The 22,145-nt window shown below is 51.1% G+C and overlaps 8 protein-coding genes across 8 annotated transcripts; 5 read left to right on the forward strand and 3 right to left on the reverse strand.

Moving 5' to 3' along the window:
- Positions 1-113: 113 nt before the first annotated feature.
- On the forward strand, positions 114-2,046 carry BO88DRAFT_382496 (putative protein kinase C substrate; the record flags this gene model as incomplete). Its single annotated transcript, XM_025704627.1, has 3 exons — positions 114-267; positions 391-1,338; positions 1,391-2,046. Exons 1-3 carry the CDS (start codon positions 159-161, stop codon positions 2,044-2,046), a joined length of 1,713 nt encoding a protein of 570 aa, XP_025565762.1. The 5' UTR covers positions 114-158.
- A 3,876-nt stretch (positions 2,047-5,922) lies between these two features.
- Positions 5,923-7,296, forward strand: BO88DRAFT_203419 (GFA family protein). The gene has a single exon (XM_025701875.1). The coding sequence runs from the start codon at positions 6,045-6,047 to the stop codon at positions 7,095-7,097; it is 1,053 nt and encodes a 350-aa protein (XP_025565763.1). The 5' UTR covers positions 5,923-6,044; the 3' UTR covers positions 7,098-7,296.
- A 1-nt stretch (position 7,297) lies between these two features.
- Positions 7,298-9,820, forward strand: BO88DRAFT_203472 (putative topoisomerase family protein TRF4). The gene is made up of 3 exons (XM_025701876.1): positions 7,298-8,178; positions 8,231-8,921; positions 8,976-9,820. Exons 1-3 carry the CDS (start codon positions 7,400-7,402, stop codon positions 9,552-9,554), a joined length of 2,049 nt encoding a protein of 682 aa, XP_025565764.1. The 5' UTR covers positions 7,298-7,399; the 3' UTR covers positions 9,555-9,820.
- Positions 9,821-10,304: 484 nt separating this feature from the next.
- BO88DRAFT_402279 (D-arabinose 1-dehydrogenase (NAD(P)(+)) ARA2) lies at positions 10,305-12,174 on the reverse strand. The gene has a single exon (XM_025706062.1). It carries the CDS (start codon positions 12,043-12,045, stop codon positions 10,651-10,653), a length of 1,395 nt encoding a protein of 464 aa, XP_025565765.1. The 5' UTR covers positions 12,046-12,174; the 3' UTR covers positions 10,305-10,650.
- Positions 12,175-12,976: 802 nt separating this feature from the next.
- Positions 12,977-13,984, reverse strand: BO88DRAFT_450589 (import motor complex subunit PAM16; the record flags this gene model as incomplete). The annotated part of the gene is made up of 2 exons (XM_025710577.1): positions 12,977-13,381; positions 13,898-13,984. The coding sequence occupies 2 exons, from the start codon at positions 13,982-13,984 to the stop codon at positions 12,977-12,979; spliced, it is 492 nt and encodes a 163-aa protein (XP_025565766.1).
- A 216-nt stretch (positions 13,985-14,200) lies between these two features.
- BO88DRAFT_485495 (PEX28-32 family peroxisomal membrane protein) lies at positions 14,201-16,326 on the forward strand (the record flags this gene model as incomplete). The annotated part of the gene is made up of 1 exon (XM_025712347.1): positions 14,201-16,326. The coding sequence occupies exon 1, from the start codon at positions 14,455-14,457 to the stop codon at positions 16,324-16,326; it is 1,872 nt and encodes a 623-aa protein (XP_025565767.1). The 5' UTR covers positions 14,201-14,454.
- A 355-nt stretch (positions 16,327-16,681) lies between these two features.
- On the reverse strand, positions 16,682-18,558 carry BO88DRAFT_333876 (Zn(II)2Cys6 transcription factor; the record flags this gene model as incomplete). The annotated part of the gene is made up of 5 exons (XM_025702780.1): positions 16,682-17,225; positions 17,279-17,479; positions 17,535-18,180; positions 18,226-18,347; positions 18,407-18,558. The coding sequence occupies 5 exons, from the start codon at positions 18,556-18,558 to the stop codon at positions 16,682-16,684; spliced, it is 1,665 nt and encodes a 554-aa protein (XP_025565768.1).
- Positions 18,559-19,480: 922 nt separating this feature from the next.
- Positions 19,481-22,061, forward strand: BO88DRAFT_359589 (amine oxidase). The gene is made up of 4 exons (XM_025703829.1): positions 19,481-20,015; positions 20,070-20,649; positions 20,702-21,610; positions 21,690-22,061. The coding sequence occupies exons 1-4, from the start codon at positions 19,674-19,676 to the stop codon at positions 21,917-21,919; spliced, it is 2,061 nt and encodes a 686-aa protein (XP_025565769.1). The 5' UTR covers positions 19,481-19,673; the 3' UTR covers positions 21,920-22,061.
- The last annotated feature ends 84 nt before the right edge of the window (positions 22,062-22,145 follow it).

The following is a 22,145-nucleotide window of genomic DNA, read 5'->3' on the forward strand; positions in this document are numbered from 1 at the left end:
CGGGAGATTATCACCAGCTGGCCAGAAGCTCTCTCCGCATTCCTGGTGATGGATTGATTGATTTAGTGATTGATTGCTTTCTGTCTTGTTCTCGCTAGTTTGTCCTCTAGTGCCCCTACACAGCATTGGTCAGGGAGCTCAATGCTGCCACTGCCACCATGATACTTCCTCAGGGATCGCTCTTCTTGGTGAGCATTGCTGCTTGCTCGACCGTCGTGGCTGCGGCGGGTGATGCCTCCTCTCGTCCCCGGGGTGTTAGTCCCGAATGTAAGTACCATCTATATATCTAGGCTGAGGTGCTACGCACAACCATTCTACCTCAGGCTGCACCCTCATCATTCATTCATCATCTGTTGCATTGCTCGTGCTAATTGGTTACGTCTTTGACAGTCGCCAAGTTCTACAAAGACACCACCACCTTCACGTGCATTTCCCACCCAGCCATCCAGATTCCCTTCTCCGCCGTGAACGATGATTACTGTGACTGTCCGGATGGTAGTGATGAGCCTGGCACATCTGCCTGTGCCTTCCTCTCTCGCAACTCTGCCCTAACACCGGGTGAGCGCCCCGGCAGCGACGATCTCGAGCTGGCATCCGCCCTGCCGGGATTCTACTGCAAGAACAAGGGCCACAAGCCCGGCTACATCCCTTTCCAGCGGGTCAATGACGGCATCTGCGACTACGAGCTCTGCTGCGACGGCAGTGACGAGTGGGCGCGCGTTGGCGGCACCAAGTGTGAAGACAAGTGCAAGGAGATCGGCAAGGAATGGCGGAAGAAGGAGGAGAAGAGACAGAAGTCAATGACTGCGGCTTTGCGAAAGAAGAAGGATCTGCTCGTGGAGGCTGGTAGACAGCAGAAGGAGGTCGAGGACAGTATCAAGCGTCTGGAAGTGGAGATCCAGGCCCAGGAGCTGAAGGTCAATGATCTTCAGGCAGAGCTGGAGGAGGTGGAGAAGCAGGAGGCGAGCAAAGTTGTGAAGGGCAAGGCGGCGGGCAAGGTCAATGTGCTTGCTGGGTTGGCTAAGAGCCGGGTCGAGGAGCTTCGGAACGCCCTGGTGGACGTTCGCAAGGAGCGTGACGATACCCGTGCCCGAGTCAAGGAGCTTGAAGAGATCTTGTCTAAGTTCAAGGTGGAATACAACCCTAACTTCAACGACGAGGGTGTTAAGCGCGCTGTGCGCAGCTGGGAAGACTACGCCGCCAAGGGCACTCTTGAGGGCGCTGTGAACAACGCTCAGGACCGTGATTTGGATGAAATCGCTAAGCCCGATGATGAGAAGGCGGGCATCAACTGGGAGCAGTGGGAGAATGAAGAGGATGGGTGTGAGGCTGGTCTTGGTATGTGATCTATTCCAATAGGGGGGTTATCGAATTCCCGCGCTAACAACAGAGTTAGTCTACCAGTTGGCAGCCTACCTTCCGCCTTCCTTGGTTGAGTTCATTGAAGGCAAGGTGCTCTTCGTCAGAGGTCTCTTGGAAGATAACGGAATCCTACCCAAGGCGGCCGAGACTTCTACGTCGGAATCCAAGGTTGTGTCGGAAGCCCGAGAAGCCGTGAAGTCAGCAGAGAAGGAGCTTGAGAACAAGCAGAAACAGCTGAAGGACCACAAGTCCGATCTTGAGACGGACTATGGCGTCGGGTCCATCTTCCGTGCTCTCAAGGGCGTCTGCATCTCCAAGGACTCGGGTGAGTACACGTATGAGCATTGCTTCCTGGACCAGACGAAGCAGATTCCGAAGAAGGGCGGTGGATCTACACGTATGGGCAAGTACACCGGCATTGGATCAATCAGTGTTGATGTGCTCAACGAGGCGGGCGAGATTGTCCCTGAAGACAGGGTCACTCTTCAGTACGCCAACGGTCAAGGCTGCTGGAATGGACCAGCCCGCTCGACGACGGTCATATTGACATGCGGCGAGGAGGACGCGATCCTGAAGGTGGCGGAAGATGAGAAGTGCGTGTATTCGATGCATGTCACGTCGCCGGCTGTGTGTCCCGGAGGCGATGAGGGCGCAGCCGCCCCGAACCGCAAGGATGAGCTGTGAGCGGCGATGGAACCATGTTCAGGGTTATATTAGAGCGCTACAATTTTATAGGTTTTGCTTATTCGAATTGCATCCACAGCATCTGTTGTACTGACACTATACATGAAGCTACTGACCTAGTGACCTAGCATTGACTAGGCAGCTGCTGATAAGCGGATGGCATCGGAGTATCTTCTGGAGGTTATCAGTATCCCGGGCTTCCATTCCGTGGTGTAGCCGACCACTGAGTAGTGTCCTTTTGACGCAGCAGACAGGATCAGATAGGTCCGTCTTGACTTGATGGGAATCTCCATCCTGCAATTCCAACAATACAGTAGACGCAGTAGAAAATTGGTGTAGCAACCCCACAACCCTCAACACCGATCAGACGATGCTGCAAGCAACTCACTTTGTTGGCTCGCCTCGTCTATCAACAAGCCCCATACCAACTAGGCAATGATAAGCAGATGGAAATAATCGTAATGATGCTGCTTGGTTGTCTGGGTGTTGCTTCTCTAGTATTTCTCTCGACCCATAGTATCCAAGTATACCCCGCCCGTGGGGCTGCTGATTAGTTAGTTGGTGGTGACTTCGAACGAACCTTCTTTTTTCTTTTTCTCTTATTTTACTCTACCTTTTCTCTGGTTAGCGCGCCTTTCGCGGCTGGAGATACTACGTACCTACATACTAAGTTTTGCTTCTCAGGCAGTGCTGGGAATTCAGGGTTCCACTCTTTCCGGGGCCTGCCACGATCGAGGGTTTTGAAACATCTGGTGGGGGAGAAAAAAAGACTCTTTCTCCATAGCTAAAAGAGGTAAATGAAGCAAGACATCGTTTTGGATGAAGTTAGTAGGGAAGTTTAGATACGAGGTATGATCATACCATGATCGTCCTGGAAGCAGCAGGGCATGTACAGTGGTGGGGGTCTGTGGATGGAGGGGTTGCCATTAACCATCCATTATCACTACCAGCATAGATAGTTGTACATAAGATACGTCCCAGTTCTGTCTACATCCCCTATATGCAGTGATTTTATTTATCACAAACAATTAGAATAGATATGTAGAAAAAGTGTCTAAAAGGACGTGGAATATGATCTCACCGATACGGGTCCCCCACCCAGTAGAGCAAAGTAAAGCAAAAGCAAACCCCTCCTACATCTCCGACTTGCTGCCTCACTTTGCTTTGCCTTTTTGACTCCACCTCCACCACACCCTCCTCCTTCTCCTCCATCTCAACGTGGCATGATAGCTTCCCAGCATCTTAGTTGCAGGACCACTCCATATTATTGACCGATTGGTCGTTGATCTGCTTCCCTTCCCAAGTATCCCCCCCACCTTGGCCATAGTAGACCAAACATCATCCGTCTACATGCCCATGACTAGGTTTCCAGCCAGGGCACTTTCGGAATCCAGACAGAAGAAAATAAACCGGCGAGCAAGCGGGGATAGTACTGACCAGGGTGTTCCATGCTTGTTACTGGTAAATTAACGCAGTGGCCTGTTTCATCTACTCACCTTTCTTAATAGGACATCTATTCATGGAATATGGGTGGTATGGATATCGTCCATGCACGCAACACACCACTACTAGTAGTAGTAACGAGTACAAGTACACACAAGTAGATAGAAACAAGAAAGTGCTAATCAAAGTCGCTAGTACAAGTGACTCCTACCAAACCATGCTCTCCCACGCCTCGCTGCAGCAAGCAAAAGTATACTTGGACCCAGTCATCTAGACTATAGCTCTGATCCACCTCCACCTGCAGTTGCAATATATGGAGTACACTACTACAACTGTGGATCACAACAAGTAGTAGTACCCATCGTGTATCCACTACAACTCAAAACCGATTATCCCCATCCGTCACCTGGCAGATTCTTATTCCAGGGATGGATGGATAGGATGATAGGTTGAGGAGGGGCAAAAAGTAAAGCAAAAGCAAAAGCAAAAGCAAACAGTCGTACAGCATAGCATTTTGTTTCCTGAAGAAAAGCATATAAAGACCCTCTTCTATCCCACATCCTCGCTCTTTCTTATTCTTGCTCATTCACTGCTGTCTGCTCATTACGAAGTATATTTCACTCTTCTTCAAATACTTTCATAGTATATATATATACTACTACTACCCTCTCTATCACCATGGCCCCCTGCGAGTGCAAGTGCTGCTCTGGCAGCTGCAACTCCTGCTCTTGCGCTAACTGCAAGGTGTGTACACACATTCCTATTCCATCTTCCATCTTAGCCATGAGAGGATAGTATAGATGTGGAATGATACTGACAGTCTACTATTAAAGCACTAAACACACCAACCCCAATACATTTCTACTATGACATCTTCGCTTCGCTTCGCCTCGCCACGCCTCGCATAGTTTGCCATCGTTGAAATAATACAGAAAAACACAAATGTCGAGCGCAGGTGTCTTGCTCGCTCCCATTACTATTATTATGGCTTCTTCGACATCGATGCGACTGTTGAATTTTTAGGGGAGTGGGGGATTAAGGCCATTGGTGTAGGGGAGATTGGTTTTGGTTGCATAGTGATTTGGGTGATGAGGTTATGAACTTTACTTACTTATATTGTGATGTCTTGAGTGTTCAGACGTATATATTTTTGATTACATTATTTCAATGATTTACTTGACTTATTGATTGAGAATTGTTTTTCTTGGGATTGTTGATATTGGCGTAGATTTCTTCTATTTAGTAGTCGGAGATAAGGGGTACAAACTAGATACTAATTATGGTAACTGATTCTACAATTTGATTTCTACCAGGTTTGGGTATATCATTTGCTGCTATTATATTTCTTACTTGGTTGTTTATGTATAGCTACTAAGTGATCACTTATTTTTCTACTGCTAAATGCTTCAAACTAGCTTGAAGACTATAACATGTCTTGGTATAACATGTACGATAGAGTTCAAAGAACCGAGCCATGAAGGGGGGTCAGCAGGACATACTACATGCATGGTGCTATGACCACTAGTATCTTCGTATTTTATCACATGTCTCTTACTGTGTAGTATCTACGTTTACTTGTTATCTAAACATATCATAGTAAGATGATAGAACAAGACATAGGACAATCAGCGTAGCATCTTCTGTTACTACTCCATGAGATCTAGACTCAGATAAGTACAAGCAGGTCGTCCTCCGATTCTATTCATATAGCCCTTCAGAGCGAGATGTTTATTTCTGTATGATAAGAAATAGAACTATCAGTATGACCATCAACAAGTAGTAGTAAGTTAGAAGGTGGAAACGTACGGGGCACTGGCACTGGCCGGCGGGGCACTGGCAAGAGGCGCCGCAGCTGCAACCGTGGTCGTTACCTGTCGGTCATCGAGGTTAGCAACCTTGTATACCATACCCAGGTGATAATAGTGTAATAAGATAGTTATTTGAAGCGAGAGGATTTGCCAGCACAAGGATGGTGATGCGTAAAGCAAACATCAAACAGATTCGAGTCTCGTCCATCCATACCCCGCACTAATAAACAAACAAAACAAGGGTACTTGATGAGGGCTAAGCAAACCACCTACCCATGATGACTGGTTTTGGAGACGAGAAAAAAGTCTTTTAGATTTGGAGTCAAAGGACAAAAGTCTTCTTTTCCTTGGAGATTGGAGAGAAAAGTGGTCAGAGTGGCAGTGATTTGGGAAGACGGGAAGAAAAGAAGAAGAGCGGGGTATTTATAGTCAAGTTGCGAGGGTCTTAGCGGGTCTGAACTTGAGCACATTTCTGCACCTCGTCTCCAGTCACCATCCGCCATTCATTATTCTTCCTGTTGCTGCAGGTTGGTCGTAAGCTCTTTTCTATGCTTGCTCAGGAGGGTGCAGCAGGGCAGATGCATGCATGCATGACTAACTACATCATTGTCTTTTACTCTTGTTTTCTCTCCCAGCTAACATGATCCTGACCCAGATAGTTAATGACCTGCAGTTGAGCTGAATTAACTACTACTCTACGGTGAAATAAACCCACTTGCTTTCATCGCTATTGGCCGACCCTCAAACATGCAGGAAGACAAAGTGACACCCATTTCTTGCCTGTGCGGAGGTGTGGCACAGGAGATCGAGCTGAAGCAGTCCACCGACCATTCGGCACTCAATTTCTGTCATTGCACCGCCTGTCGCACGGTCACCGGAATGCTGTGCTCGACATACTACCTCCTGCAGGCTAAGCCAGAGAGCCTCGACAGCCTCCAGGAGTACCAGGAAGCTGATTGCATAAGTCGCTATTTCTGTAAGACCTGTGGCGCTCATGTCTTTGCCCATTCGAAACACGCAGGGCAATTCTTTGTTGCAGCCGGACTGCTGGCGGGGAGACTACCCCCAACCAAATCTATACGGCATTGGCGGGCTGCCGAGACGCGTGATGGTGGCCTGACACCCTTTCTCTCTGGACAGCCAGAAGAACCGGTTCCAGCATGTTGGCTACGCACGGTTTCCAGCAACCAAGCAAGCCAGCCCGAGGCCGAACTCGAGCTCTCGTCCGGGAATCTTGACGAGCTACTTGCCCGTTGTCATTGCGGGGGTGTTCAATTCTATATCACGCGGCCCGATTCTTCATCCACCAAGCCGACTTCCCCGTGGTCCGATCTGCTTGCGCCGTATCATTCACAGTCCTCAAGCAATCCCCAAGACGTGAAGTGGTGGCTGCAGGAGGAGAATACTAAGTATCTGGCGGGTACCTGCGCCTGTCCATCCTGTCGCCTAGCCAGTGGTTTCCCTATTCAGCCGTGGGCGTTTATTCCTCTATCAAATCTTTACAATAAGGACAAGGTGCCGTTGGCATTTGGCGCCGGTACGATGCGACAGTACAAGAGTTCCCCCGGTGTCTACCGCGAGTTCTGCAGCCACTGTGGCGCATCCCTATTCTGGCATGACGATGAAAGACCACTGCTGATAGATGTGAGTGTTGGCCTACTTCGAGCAGAAGAGGGTTCTAGGGCCAGTGGGTGGTTGAAATGGGCCACACAGAGAGTAAGTTTTGCGGAGATGGCAGCAGATAAGGCGTTGATCAAACACCTGCAGAATGGACTGAAGGAATTTGGGGACAGAGCTTGAATGCAAAGCCGTTTGAATTATGCTTGCCATTCCGTACGTAATCCGCATGTTTATCTAGATAAATCACTTGTAGTAATTATAGTTAATGGGCCGACGGAGATAAGCATAAGGTGGGATGGAGGGCTATCCTCACCGCCTGCCCAACGCAGCCCCAGACTTTCATTCCGCCGCCGCCGTTGAAAAAAAGATCCGCCAGGCGCGTCGTTGTGGGTTGATTGCATCTCAGCCTGTGTTGTCGCTGCACGTTATTCTCCCTTTTATTGATATTACTTTCTGTTTCTCGCTCCTTCCCTTCTCCAGTCATGCCGCCGGCTTTCGAGTTCCGGGGAAATGACCGACGGTCAGGACACCAACCCCGACATGAGTTCACTTTCCGTTATGCGCGCCCTGGAACCTCCGAACGGCCGCTTTTGAGATCTAAGCGAGAGACGACCCCAGAACAGCTACTGCCCTCCGGCGCTGCGGACTCGAAGCCGGCTCTGAAGTTCGCGCCTGTGGCGAATCTTAGCGATAGCGAGGAAGCCGATATGGACGTTTCTTCAGAGGATGAGGACGAAGCAGCCCACCCGCGCAAAAAGCGTGCGGTCGATCCCAACAATACCGGCACCGCGACGGCTGCTCCAGCACCACCACCGGCCCCCAAATGGTCCAACCCCGATCCCTATACGGTCTTGCCTCCTCCGGATGAGACCCAGGGTAAGCGAGTGGACGTCGTCAAGTTGATTCGCAAGGCCCGGATTGCTGCAACCGCGGCGGCACAATCCACACAGGAAGACGCGGTGAAGACCAACGAAGATTTTATCTCGCTGAGTGGCTTGGTTGATGAAGACGAAGGCGGCGGAAACGCGCCCGAAGGCGCACCAACTGGACCAAGGCGCCAGCTGGAGGGCAAGGACTCGGCGTTTGGAAACAGAAAGAGGACATACGATGATGAGATCAAAGGTGTCTCTAAGAAGACTGGGAAGCCGTTGAGCAAATACTATGATGATGGCTCGATCATTGACGAGTGGAGAGCCCGCTCATCGGAAAATGCAACACCGTGGACAAGTAGCATGGCTCCCAGTCTACATGTGGGCGCAAGGTGCGTGTTAATCTATGGCGAAGGAAGGAGCAATTATTCTGACTAAAAGCAGGCTGCACAATGAAATCTTGAGCTTTTATCACTGGGTTAAACCAGTGCGCTATGAACAAATCGTGCGAGAGGACTTGGTGGCGAGGCTACAGACTGCGTTCCAGAGCAGGTACTATGGGGTGCAGCTTCGGCCTTTTGGCTCCTTTGCGTCGGGTCTCTACCTGCCCACTGCCGATATTGACCTTGTACTACTCTCCACGAACTTCATGCGCAACGGTATTAAGACATTTGGTGAACGGAAAGGCCAGATCTATGCATTCTCTGCATTCCTGAAGAACCTGAACATCGCGGTGCCCAACTCGATCGAGACGATCGCACATGCCCGAGTACCCATTCTGAAGTTCGTGGACAAGTTGACTGGCCTGAGGGTGGACTTATCGTTCGACAATGACAGCGGGTTAGTGGCCAACGAGACGTTCCAGCAGTGGAAGGCTGAGTATCCCGCGATGCCTGTTATCGTGTCCGTCATCAAGCAATTCTTGCTCCTTCGCGGCCTCAATGAAGTCCCAACTGGAGGCTTGGGAGGGTTTTCCATCACTTGTCTTGTCACCAGTCTCTTGCAGCACCTGCCGCATGGACATGGGACGCCGAATCTGGGCAGCGTTCTGATGGATTTCTTCGAGTTTTACGGTAACGGTTTTGATTATGATTCCGTTGGAATCCGCTTTAACCCACCGGGCTACTTCAATAAGGTAAGCCCTTCAATGATGGTTTGTGTGTACACCGGCTAATGAATTCCTGTGCAGAGGGTCTATAAGCTTTCTTTCAATAACAGCCCCCGTCTGTCGATTGAGGATCCCAACAATGCCGACAACGATGTCTCTGGTGGAACACGGGAAATCGCATTGATTTTCAGAGCGTTTTCAGAAGCCTATCAACGCCTCAAGGAGCGCATGATCTCCACCGCCACAGCGGGCCAGACGCAGGCCAGCATTCTTGAAGCCATTATTGCCGCGAACTATGAGGAGTACACTGAGCAGCGGTGGCAGCTCCGGCAGGTCTTTGACACCGACGAAAGATTTGCGCGGTACCGTCGGGATTCCACTCCTCCGCCCCCTCCTCCTGAGTCTCCTCCGGCTGATGCTGCTCCACCTCTCCCTCCCAACCCCCCTCCTGCTGCACCAAAATCGCAGAAGGATAAGATGACCAAACTGCAAAAGAAGCAACAAGCTGCGCGGGAACGTTCTGCTCGTCTCAAGCGCTTGCGTCCTGACATACCGTCCATTCCCTACTCAATCAGCAATGAGCAGGCCATCAGTCTGGGCGGCTACAAGTCGCAATCAGACATGGACAGAGACCTTTTGATGCGAGAGAAGGGGATGTAATACCTCCCAGCCAGAGCTAAGGGCTTCTTCAAAGAAGTCGACTTAAGACTTGTACAGATTTTCCTTTCGTCTTGGGTTACCAGTGGGCACACATTTTCTGTATTATACCCTGGGATAGTTTCTCTTTCTCTCACTTTCTGATTTCTTGTCCGCCTTTGAGCGTCTGATACCCTTCTTTTTCCTTGGCTAAAATAAAAGATATCTGGGAGCATGGTTTTTACACTGGGGTGGTTTTCTTCTACTGTTCATTCGGGAATATCGGAGCAATGCCAAATGTGGATGACACTATGCTATGGGCTATGAGCGCGTGATGGACTATTCTGAAGATATCTCACTAACAAGCTCAATAGAAGCTGTGCTTGGATACTCACATCATTATTAAACCTGGTTGGTATTCACATTACCTATCATATCATAACCCACTGGCAAACAGCCATGCCACGTGCCTCGCTAACACTTACCTCTTCATAGGTTCAATAGATTTTTGTGACGATCTCTGGCCAGATGTGAGTTTCCAAACAAACGGCCTGTCATCGATCAGTTAAACAGAGACACCAACCTGGTTACGCCAGCAGCAGCAGCAAAATTGCAAAATATTGATTGAAATTTAGAAGCATGAACAATCGAATTGGTACCGTACGTCCACACGGAGACCCTCACGGTTCTCTGGTGGATTTGCACAAATCCCTCTATATCTTACTTCACTCCCTTTTCCCCCGTATCCTTCTCATCAAGGGGGCGCTATATGCGGTCGCTTGGAGAGGAAGAGAGAGGTTTGGGAGTTGGATGGAATATAGATTTGGAGAAATGTGGGGATTTGGGAATTAATTGCTGGGTAGGTAGGTAGGTATGTAGGTAGGTAGTCTATTCTATGCATGTGTGCGTGCTGGAGTTGTGATGAATCATAAGTGATATATCATGTACAGACATTGCAGGAATGGTCTGCGGTCTAGTTTGTTCGATGGAGGGCATAGTTATGCAGTGAGCAAATAGATGGAAGAAGCATTAAAGCAAACAACGGTAGTCATGTCTTAACCATGCATATGCATAAGTCATCATCAATCAGGTATAAAGGGAATAACAATATCTTCAGTGATCACAGCGCAACATCAGGCGCTGCACCAGTGGGTATCTTCTCATCCGCATCAACTGCCTCTAAAGGCGGCGTAACCATGGACTCATCATTAGCGCCAGCAGCAGCGGCATCCTTGTCTCTTGCAGCTACATGCTCAGCAGACAACGAATTGACGAAATCCGGTGATGGACTGTCCCAGGCATAATCAGCCCACTCCGGGCCCAGGATCGTCCGGATATGCTGAGCCAGAGACGAGATGCGACCACGTCTGCCTTTCGACCAGGCCCGGTCGGTAATGATCCCCTCCGAGGGGGTCAGGATAGCAGGTGCCTGTGCGGCAGAAGGAACAGCGGACGGAAGCTGCAGTTCTGAGGACTTCGGTTCAACGTCCTCGTCATCGTCCTTGTTCTCCAATCCATCCACGATGCTATGCCAAACACGCAGCGTCTCGTCTAACTCTTCGAAGTTGCTCACTCCCATCACACTAACTCCCAGTCTCTCCCCTGTGCCCATACTAGCCACGGAGATGAACCCCGGATCAGCATCTCCAGCTTTAGCCAGCGGCGCACCCAGCGCTCCAACCTGCTTTCCTTCGCGCAACCAGCTCTCCAACGAAAACCGGATAGCCACAACCTCCAACCTTTCGCCCTGGCCATCGACCCACTCCGACACCTCCCGGATCTTATTGCGCAATCCATCTGGCGCGGGGTGGAAATCACCCATACTGCCAATCGGCACGCCCTGTCTCCGCAACAAACCCATGCCCAACGGGGACGCATTCGTAACAACGTCCACACCCGCGCCCACAAACCTCGGTAATCCGCGCGACAACAGCCTCGTATTCTGCAGCGTGTAGTTCGCATATGACTGCACGATATCCAACGGCTCGCCGGTCTCGCGGAGAACCAGCTCCGCTATTTCCGCCAACACGTCAATGGGGAACCCCGAGATACCGACGTATTTGATGGTGCCCTCGGTATCGCGAATGCGACGCAGTTCCCGGATAGCGGCTAGGGCTTCCTGACGGGAGACGAACTCGACGTCGTGGCAGTAGACGACGTCTAGGTAGTCGGTGTGTAGGCGCTGGAGACTGCGACGGACGCTTTGGCGCACCCAGGCAGGGGAGTAGTCGAAGGAGGAGGAGGCGATGCGGCCGACTTTGGTGAGGATGTGGTAGGATGAGCGGGGGTGATGGGTGCGGACGTAGTCGGTGGCGAGGGCGCGGCCGAGGAGTTCTTCGGCGGGACCGTAGTAGGGGGATGTGTCGAAGGCGCGGATGCCGGAGGTGAAGGCGCGCTGGACCAGTTCAGTGGTGGGAAGGGCGAAGGGGTCGTGGTTGTATTGGTTATTGAAGGTTGCGGTGCCCATTATCAGTGGCGGGAGGGCCGCTGAGAGGGGGGTGGAGGGACGGGGCATTGTTGGTCTTTCTTTATGTTTTTGCTGTGTAGATGGAGTTGATAGTAGGAGAGAAAGTATTTACAAGAAGGAATGAGAGAAAGAGGGTGAGGAAAGGAAGAGAGAGGGGGGGAAAGAGAGGATGGCGAGGGGATATAATAAAAGAGCAAAAGGAGGGGAAAGAAAATCTGCGGCGGAGATAAGGGAATCTCACCCGGGCAATATTCCCCGCTGGGGCGGTTCCGCTCCGCGATGGCGCCATGATGGCCACCGATGAGCATTGCTTGATGTTCTTATAAGATGGAAAATTACATATTATGGTTGATGTGGACAATGCTAACATTTGTACACAATTCTCAGTTGGATCATGACCTTCCACGCATTCGCGGAGGGTACTAAAGTACAGGTATCAATCCTCTGAACAGGACACAAGAGGGGAGAAGGGATCATTAAGAACAGAAAAGGGAAAAGAACACACAGATAGGATCATCCTTGTGCTCTGCTAGGCTCGTAGGCCCTTCGTCTTTCGAATAATATACACATATACTCTCAGTCAGGACGTAGAATGGCCCGGCGAACAAGGCGCAACCAATCCAGACCGTCGATTCAGCCTGGAACTTGATATGCCATATGCCCTTCATTCAAGTCCGAGTCCATCTGTCTCGACGAGATGCAAGCCACCATATAAATATAGGAATCTAAACTCTTTCCAAGCTGCAAGTTGGAATCACCAAAACGCCATGCTATGCCGCGAAAACCGAGAGGGAGAAAATCAGGAGGTCGAGGAGATCGTTAAGAGGGGCTTCCAATGGTCGGTGCAAATGCTTCGACCCTGTTGATGAGAGCCAAGCTTAAATCGATCGAAACGCAAGAACTCCCAGATGGCAGCCCGAGAGCAATCAATCATTCCTGAAGAAGTTGAGCTGGGTGCTATAGGCAGAAAGAAACGCATTCACCGGTCCTTATATACCTTGGGCTTCCAGCCTTCGCGCAGTTCCTTCTCCTCGGCCATCTTGCGCTCGGCCTGTCGGACTTCCATCTCTAACCTCTCCCGGGCCCGAAGAATCTTGCTTTGCAGGTAGAAACTACCACCCTTCTGGGGATCGTTGAGGTCGAACAGCTTCTTGAAACGTTCCATCACTTGCTCCAGGTTGGCCTCGCCGTTTTGTGGGGGCTTGACGTTGAGAATCTTGCAGGCCTCGTCGAGAGTCAATCCGGAAGACATGCTGGCGCCGACCTTCTTGCCCGTCTGCGCGGCGTACTTGGAGGAGGCTTGGGCTTGCTTGTAGGCCTCGGCGAAGGCCTTGCCGAAGACACGGGCGCCCGTGACGACGACTTGAGTGACGATACGATGAGCCTGTTGGGTGAGAAGAGAGCAAGGTTAGTATACCTGAGCATGGCGGCCGATCGGGATAGAAAAGGTATCATAATGGCTTCAAAGTGAGGGTGTCTCCACATACCATGATGACTGGAGATGATAGCCGATGAACGGACTTCAAGGATTTATCAAAGCTCCAGGAGCGACGGCGAACAAAAGAAATGATGCGACCGGGGAGTAGTGGAGGGAGTCCCTGGCTGGATCAAGAAGGGGAGCGGAAAGCGGATTCGATGGCGATGGAAACAGACGGAGAGGGAAAAATTCGGCAGCGCTTTAGTCCGTTTTGCCGTACCGCCGCGGCCTGAGGCGTCCCCGGATTGGTTCCTGGATTGGATGTAAAGTAGACCAACCAACTATTGGACTTGATACTATTTGACCGTCAAAAAGAAAGCACTCACCCCCTACCTGATACTTCAGCTGCTGTGTATCTGCTGATTTGTCAAATTCAATAGAACAATGATTTGTTATTGCAGGGTCTCACTGTGTGTCTCTCACCTCATCTTCCTTGACTGATGCATCGCATCTATACGTATGTAACGGACCCTGACGGTATTCATACCGGTCTGTCACTGGTGCCGACATTGTCTGATTTGTGTAATTTAGGTATGGTATGGTAATATCCGGGCGAGGCAGGCTGTCACATGTTCCGAGCAGCAGACGAAAAGCTTCAATTCTCAGCTGCACCCGCGGATCTCTGGCTATTCCCCCCTTCCATCCCCGCAGATGATCGGCCTCTAGGGACCTTGTCTCTAACTTTTGGTCCCCCATCTTTCGTTGGGTCTGACCAGCATTTATTGTGTGTCTCTCGCCCTTTTCCTTCTCCCTCTCTCTTCTCCGCGTCTCACCGCCCGCAATGACCTTGGATGCATATGACGTCTCTGTTGTTGGATGGCAGCTCTCGGTAGGTGATACAAACAAATGCACTTTCTGACTCTGACGACTTTCCTCCTCCTATTCTCTTCGAATATCTGGTCCACGTGGACGAGCTGCTCTCATCCACTACCGCCCTGAATACTAATGTCGCGACAGAAGATATTCCGTGGATAGATTCCATGGCCCCATCATCATCCACGCAGGACCATGCTGACTCTCAGCCTCCGACGGTCGCTGCTTTCTCCCCCACCACCATCTCAGGCTCGTCCGTGACATCGAGGCAGCGTTCTAGCATCATCGTGCATCGCAAATCGCCGCTACTGGTGGCCACGCCCCCTCAGATCACCCGGGCATTGGCCTACTCGCACCCGTTTATTCTCCCGTTGAACAAGCTCGTTGGATTGCTCACATGGACCACTGGAGACGGCTGGCAGAGCTTCCTGCTGGTAGCAGTATTCTGGACGCTTGTTCTCTACGGCGATGTGATCATTACCTGGACCGGGCCACTCCTCGTGGTCATCGGCCTTATTTTGGGCATGTACTGGCGACGCTACTCCCCGTTGTCGTCCAGGGCTCACTTGAGTGAGAAGCAAGGTCATCAAAGGGCTGCTTCGGAGACATTCCCCCATCGGCATGAAACACTGGACGAAATCGTGGAGACGCTAAGGACATTTACCACACGCTGCAATATTCTCCTAGAGCCACTCGTGGAATTTACCGACTTCCTGTCCACACAGAGGACAGCGACGTCTGCCACCACCCGACCGGCTCTTACGACATTATTTATTCGAATCCTCTTCGTTACACCCATCTGGATCGCCTTGACTCTTCCACCGTTGTATCTTATTACCACTCGCCGGGTTATCATGACACTCGGCACCATCATTCTCACCTATCACTCTCGCCCGGCCAGAGTTTCTCGTGTCATTCTTTGGCGATCGTTAACAATCCGCCGGATATGCTCCATAATTACGGGCCTATCCTTTTCTTCTACGGTTGATAAGGCGCATTCGCTGTTGATGCAGAGCCAGGGCCATGCGATGAGCATTGCGACAAGACGTCGAGGAGACTCCTCCGGGGTGAGATTCACCTTTGTCATCTATGAAAACCAACGTCGTTGGCTTGGAATCGGCTGGACGTACTCTCTGTTTCCTTCCGAGCGAGCTGCTTGGACAGACGAGCATCTGAATCATGTCCCGTCTAAGGAGGACTTTGAGCTGCCCGGTGTCGCAAACGGGAATGCCCAATGGCGCTGGGTCGAAGGGAGTGACTGGCGTATTGAAGGCGCCGACGATTCAGGAAAGTCGGACGCCAAAGCTGATGGCGGGGGCTGGGTCTACTATGACAACAAGGTGGGACACATTGTTTCCCATGTTCTGACAAATGTCCAGGTTCCAGGGTTACTAACAGCATGGGAACAGTGGAACGACGGTCGCCGTGGCCAAGATGGTTGGGATCGATACACCCGTCGTCGGAAGTGGTGTCGTGACGCCGAACTGGTTGAGACTCCCTCAGCGGGCGAGAGCACCTCAGTAGAGACCAAATCCGGCATCGCCCAGTCACTGGAGCAGGAAAAGGCCGCCAACGCCCATGAGAAGGAGATCTCATCTACGGTCGACGCCGACGCAGAAAGCCTCGCCCCGTCAACCTCATCCAAGTCCCGCAAACGACGTTGGTTTGGGAGTACGAAGAGTGTAAGCGACAAAGCCAGCAGCATCTCCTCTGCTCCACCAACGTCCACCAATAACTCCTCCGTAGATCTCGGAAAATTGAAGTCCGCCACCCCTACCGGAAGCTACACGCCAACCGGGAAGTCCACCGCAACTGCAACCCGACCCATCAGTATTCCGCACGCCCGGAAAACGTCCAATTACTCGGGAGGCAGCGCCAGTCACAGCAGCAGCTTCGGCCGCGAAGGAAGTATCAGAGAGAAAGAGATGTCTCTTGCTCAGGACCGTCTAGACCGCTGGGGCACTCGCGCCACAGGAGGTACTGAACGAGCCGAGCGAGAGATGGGATTAGGTGATGAGGTCAATATGGGATTGAGCTGATCTTATTCAGTCATGGAGGAGAGGTGAAGCAACACTGCAACTGGCGGCGTCTCAAGAGATTGGCATTTTCTTTTTCTTGCAAAGCGGACTTCTTATTAATTATTTTGTTTCGGGCTTTTGTTTGCGTCTGGTGGACGGGTGTTTTGGGTACTTCTCTTCTTAGCCTATATTTTTACTCTGTGCGGTTTAACGCCTTGATGAAATGGAGATACCCTTGTTTACCCAAGAGAGGATCTGCTCGGTATAGCGCCGTAAGTCGAAGATTTTCGGCAAGCTGTGGTATCAGAAGTGTATTTCAGTGCTTATCATATATGCTTGGTATTCAATCATTGTTTATATACAATATCAATAGTATCTAAGCAAGAATCAAGTCCCACTGTAACCGCTCCAACATATCTAGCCAATGCACATCCCCTTCTCCCGCCCAGAGGATACTCAACATCTCTTTTGCTCTTCTCACATTGCCGATGCCAAAGTTCGCCTCTAGTTTATCCAATGACTGTATGATGAGCGTTTGGTCTGAGGGATGTTTGCTCTCGCAGCCAGCAATGAAGAGTGGGAATGTAAGTGCAGAGTATTCGCAGTGCTCGTCGAGTGGGAATTCCCTGAGTCTGGACAAGAGCTGATGTAGTGCACTTGATCGAGGGAGGGAGATGGATGGTGTTGGTGCTGGTTTGGATGGCGTATGCAGTGTTAATTGCAATGGGGCAGCAAATTGTGGTGATAATGGTGGTGCCGTTCTCTGGTTCATTCTTTCTAGGGTGGAATGGAGATAGATGTACGCAGCATCGCGGAAGCAGTTGGCGACCATGCGCAGGCGGATAAGGTTCGATTCGGTTATGCCCCGTGGGAGGATATACTCGGTGTTGGTGGGTGCCCAGTCTCGAAGGGATGTGTCGCTGTGTGGTTCATGGTTAGCGGGAGCTGTGGATGTTGTTGAGGGGGTACTTACATTAAGCGGACCTCTAGGTCCAAGGCTACAGGGTCTTGAGATAGGGTGGGGAGGTCAGCTATTCGGGCGCATATCTTAATGAGGTCTTCTGCGTAGCCGATGTAGATGTCGAGCTTGGAGATTTTGACGTTGCCTATATCAAGGTCGTAGTTGATGTGCTTGCGGTTGCTGATTCTAGCCATGTTATAGGCATAGATGTAGCTATGGTGTGGTTAGCTTCGGTTTCAAAGCAGGTAATTTGTAAAAAGAGTCTTACAAGCCGCTTAGGAATTCCCTCATGTCATCTTTCAGAACATCAACTCCACCGCGAGCCACTATGAGCTCTTGCAGGGCGTTCAGATGCGCGGTCCACTGTTGAACGCTTCCGCGTACGATTTCGTACTTGCAAAGCATGGCTACCGCCAGAATGGCCTCATCGGGAAGGGTCCGCGCTGAATATTTGGCAATTGTTGACTGCAGTCCACTCAGCGTTTGAACGTAGTAGTCCGTCGCGGCTGTTTGGGCCTCTTCTTTGTCTCGGGAACGATTTGCAAAATGTGTTGCCGATACCGCACACAAAGCTTTCATCAGAAGAGGCGATGATAGGGCTCGGGGTATGAGAAACGATCGAAGGGGGTTGTCGATACTCTCAAGGTTGGCTAGTAGCTTGGAGCCCAGCTCGGTGTGATACTGGAGATAGTGCGTATCGTGATGCGAAAGATGACTGAAGTACCTACTTGGCATGGGTGAAGCCACGGTGAGTGCATAGCAGGAGTCAATTTCAGGTACGGTAACCTGTTTGTCTTCATATTCATTGTTCTCATTGTTCCAAGAGTATAGACTGCTGTTGTCAGATTCGGTCGGAGTTGTTGGCGCTGTTGATAGACTGCTCGAGACTGGGGAGCTCGGGGACAACCAGAGCTCTTCTTCCGGGACACGCGAATAAGTTGTTGAAGCTGATGCTGTACTAACTCGACGCCGTTTCGGTGCTTTAAACTGGCTGAAGACATTTGCTGATGGGTCTAGAGGCTCTGCCCACATTGAGCCATAGCCCTCACATTTCAAGCCCAACCTGGCGCAACTATGACAGCTATTGTAATTAAGCAATTAGTGTCTAGTATACCCTAGAACCAGGGGCGGACTCCATACCAGGGCTTCGCTTCATCACACCGCTTCCGACGACGCTTGCATGTCAAGCAGCCAGACCGTGTCCACTTGGCGCCTTCTCGTCTGCACCTCCGCCTCGTCGGGGTCTGAGTGGAAGGCTGTTGCACCATGGTCGTAGTATTGGATACTGTCATGATATAGGAGCAGTTTTGTAATAGATAATGGATATTCAGGCTATCTAGGCTTATAGAAATCAATGCTGTTGGTTCTCTCGGCGTGGGGGACTATGGAGTGTTCGGTCGTGGATGTATATTTCCGCGTCGGCAACTTGCATCAACCGGATACTAAGCAGATGGAGAAAAACCGGCAGCCAATGGATCTGTCAGGAAATCAGCCGGTTGACCGTTAGTTCGAGTCACCAAACAAGTGTACCTTGCTTGAAGCAGACCAGATGAAAATAGTTGAAGGACAGAAAGAGAGACGAAGGATGAGCCTCCAAGAAGGCCGGGGAAGTCGGCGCTAAACCGAAAGGGGAAGGAGATACGCTGAGATTTGGCAGCTTTTATCGGAGATGGAGAAGATTCCCCCGCTTTTCGATATTCCTTTGCTGAAGATCTCCGGGTGAGTAATTGAAAAATCGTAGAGGAGAGATGATGGAGTATGACATTCGAGTACTGACAATTGCCCTCGTTTATCTAGCAAGCATGTGGCTACAGAGATAAGGAAAAGACAGCCGTTATCGGCGGGAAGGGGAAGATTATCGTCGAACCCAATCTGCTGGGATGCCACTATACGGACCAGATATGTTGATGGGATGAATGTGCCATATTACGTCTCTCGGCAAACGAGCGCCTTTGCATCGCTTATCCTCGCGTTCCTCGGACCCCGAAACGGAGGAGGGAGACCGCAAGGGGAATTCTATGACCAATGCACAGCGGCTATCAGGCTGTCAATCCATGGCAGATTGGCAAATCGTCGAGATCTTGAAGCCGCAGTCCCAGACTTACCGCCGCCCCACTTGTCCCAATTAGGCATGTCCATCCAGACCGTGGAGATCCTTGGGTCTCTTGCGGCTTCACCTTCTCCATGAGCTTCCCTTTTTTGCCTTTGTGCTGGGTCCATTGCCCGAAGGGAGAAGTGCTCAATGGACTACATATATCCTCCTCTGCCCCCGGGCAATGGACACTTACTGTTCAATCTCATCTTTCTTGATATGACCTGACCCCCCAAGGACTTTGTCCCAATATATCCTTTTATTTCCCCAGTCGCATCATCTCTCCCATCAAGCATACACACCCGTCTTCTGAACATGTCAATTGCGTCTCAGGGGCCCAGCTTGGCCACTTCGGCCAGCCCTCACCCTTTTGATCCCGTCCGGCCTCAAGAGATCCGCTTGGCTGTCCGCATCCTGGAAGCTGCCTTCCCAGGTGTCAAGCTGCGCTACAATCGTATTGATATCCACGAGCCCATCAAGAAGGATGTCGTCCCATACATCGAGGCTGAGAGGTTAAGGAAACCCCTTCCTCCGAAGCCCGCGCGTCTTCTCTACTCTTACTTCTATCGCCTGGATACCGGCGCATGGTGCAAGGCGTTGATGAACGCGGACACCGCATCCGTCGTTTACGTCAAGGAATTACCGGAGGGAGTCCAGGTGTGTACCGTTTGATTCGATCTCTATTGTCCTTGCGCTAACAGTTGGCCTCAGCCTCCAGTGGATATCGACGAATTGGCCGTTATCGAAGAAGTCTGCATGAAGCACCCCGCAGTGCAGGCGGAAATTGCAAAGCTTCAGCTACCCCCCGGCATGACTGTCTGCAATGACCCATGGATGTACGGCACCGAGAGTTTGACCGAGTCGAGGCGCATGTTCCAGTGCTTCATGTACATGGTGGAAGTAGACCACCCCGAAAACAACCACTATTCCTTGCCTTGCAAGTTCTCCCCGGTATTCGATGCCTTTACACATGAGTTGATCCGCATGGATTATCTGCCGGGTGGCTCGGATGCACAGACCGTTGAGACTCAGCCCTGGAAGCCCGTCAAGGCAGTTCAATACGCCCATGGCCTGCAGGATGAGCCCATTCGGACAGACCTCAAGCCCTACATTGTGCAGCAACCCGAGGGACCGTCTTTCTCGGTGGATGGCAACTTTGTCTACTGGCAGAAGTGGCGCTTCAGGGTCGGCTTCAACAACCGGGAGGGCATGGTTCTTTACAACGTCACCTATGATAACCGCAGCGTCTTCTACCGCCTTGCGGTATCAGAAATGACCGTCCCTTATGGAGGTAGGCAGAACCGGACACCTTTATGTAAGAGATATGCTAATATGGATCATAGACCCTCGTGCCCCCTACCACCGCAAGCAAGCTTTCGACGTTGGCGATGTCGGTTTTGGTCTCAATGCCAACCAGCTAACGCTGGGTTGTGACTGCCTGGGTCATATCAAGTACTTCGACGGCTACCGGGCTGACTGCAAGGGAAATCCGGTCCTGCTGAAGAACATCATTTGCATGCACGAGCAGGACAACGGCCTGCAACACAAGCACACCAACTACAGATCCGGCGCTGCTACCGTGGTCCGCAACCGCCAGCTTGTCCTGCAGATGATCTGCACTGTCGCTAACTACGAGTACATCTTCGCCTACATCTTCGACCAGGCCGCCAACATTGAACTGGAAGTGCGCGCAACTGGAATTCTATCGACGGTACCTTTCGATAACACCAACGGCGAGACTGTCAAGTGGGGTACCAACGTTGGTCCGGGCGTGATGGCTCCTTACCACCAGCACATGTTCTCTTTCCGCATTGACCCGGCCCTGGATGGCCACAAGAACACTGTTTACTACGAGGAGAGTGTGCCTCTTCCCGAAGACGAGAAGAACCCTTGGCTTGTTGGCTACACCACCGAGCAGACTGTCATGGACAAGGCAGGCTCCGCCGACCTTGACATCAACCGCAACCGGGTCTTCAAGATCCGCAACGACAACGTCATCAATCCCATCACCTACAAGCCCATTTCCTACAAGCTTCACCCGGCACCTAGCCAAATGCTCCTCCAGAGCAAGAGAGCCATTGGCTACGGCCGTGCCGAATTCGCCACCAAGCCCATCTGGGTGACCAGATACCAAGACGATGAATTGTATGCTGCGGGCGAATTTACCAACCAGAGCCGACGCGCTGTTGGCGTGGAGACCTGGTCCAAGCGGAATGATCCTACCGAGAACGAGGACGTGGTTCTCTGGCACAGTAAGTCCTACCACTCCCTACCCCCTTTGTGGTACATGTACAGAGATCAAGGATGATTCAGCTAACACGTTCAATCTAGCATTCGGCCTCACCCACAACCCCCGCGTTGAAGACTTTCCCGTCATGCCCATGGAACGCATCAGCGTGATGCTGCGTCCCGACGGCTTCTTCACGAAGAATCCGGCCGTGGATGTTCCTCAGTCGTCGCAGAACTTCAACAAGTCTACCCTGCACCCGGAACCTGCTGCGGCAGTCCCCTCCTGCTGCAGTGGATCCAGCAAGGCCAAGCTTTACAAGCGCATGGATTAGAGAAAATGGGTACTTTTGTTTAGAATTCCGCGATGCATATGGGACAGGGGAGGTGTATGATTTACGATACATAGCACGTTGCTGGCGTTGGAGGGATAGCTATTACTTTGTATATACCATGAATTAGATGGACACAAGCTTCATTTTCAGAATTCATTTTTAGCATTCCACTAATACTAAGAGCATGATGTCGGTAGTATATCTATCGGAGTTGACTTGCCAGACC

The sequence above is a fragment of the Aspergillus vadensis genome (assembly GCF_003184925.1).
Source record: "Aspergillus vadensis CBS 113365 unplaced genomic scaffold BO88scaffold_4, whole genome shotgun sequence".
NCBI lineage: Eukaryota > Fungi > Ascomycota > Eurotiomycetes > Eurotiales > Aspergillaceae > Aspergillus > Aspergillus vadensis.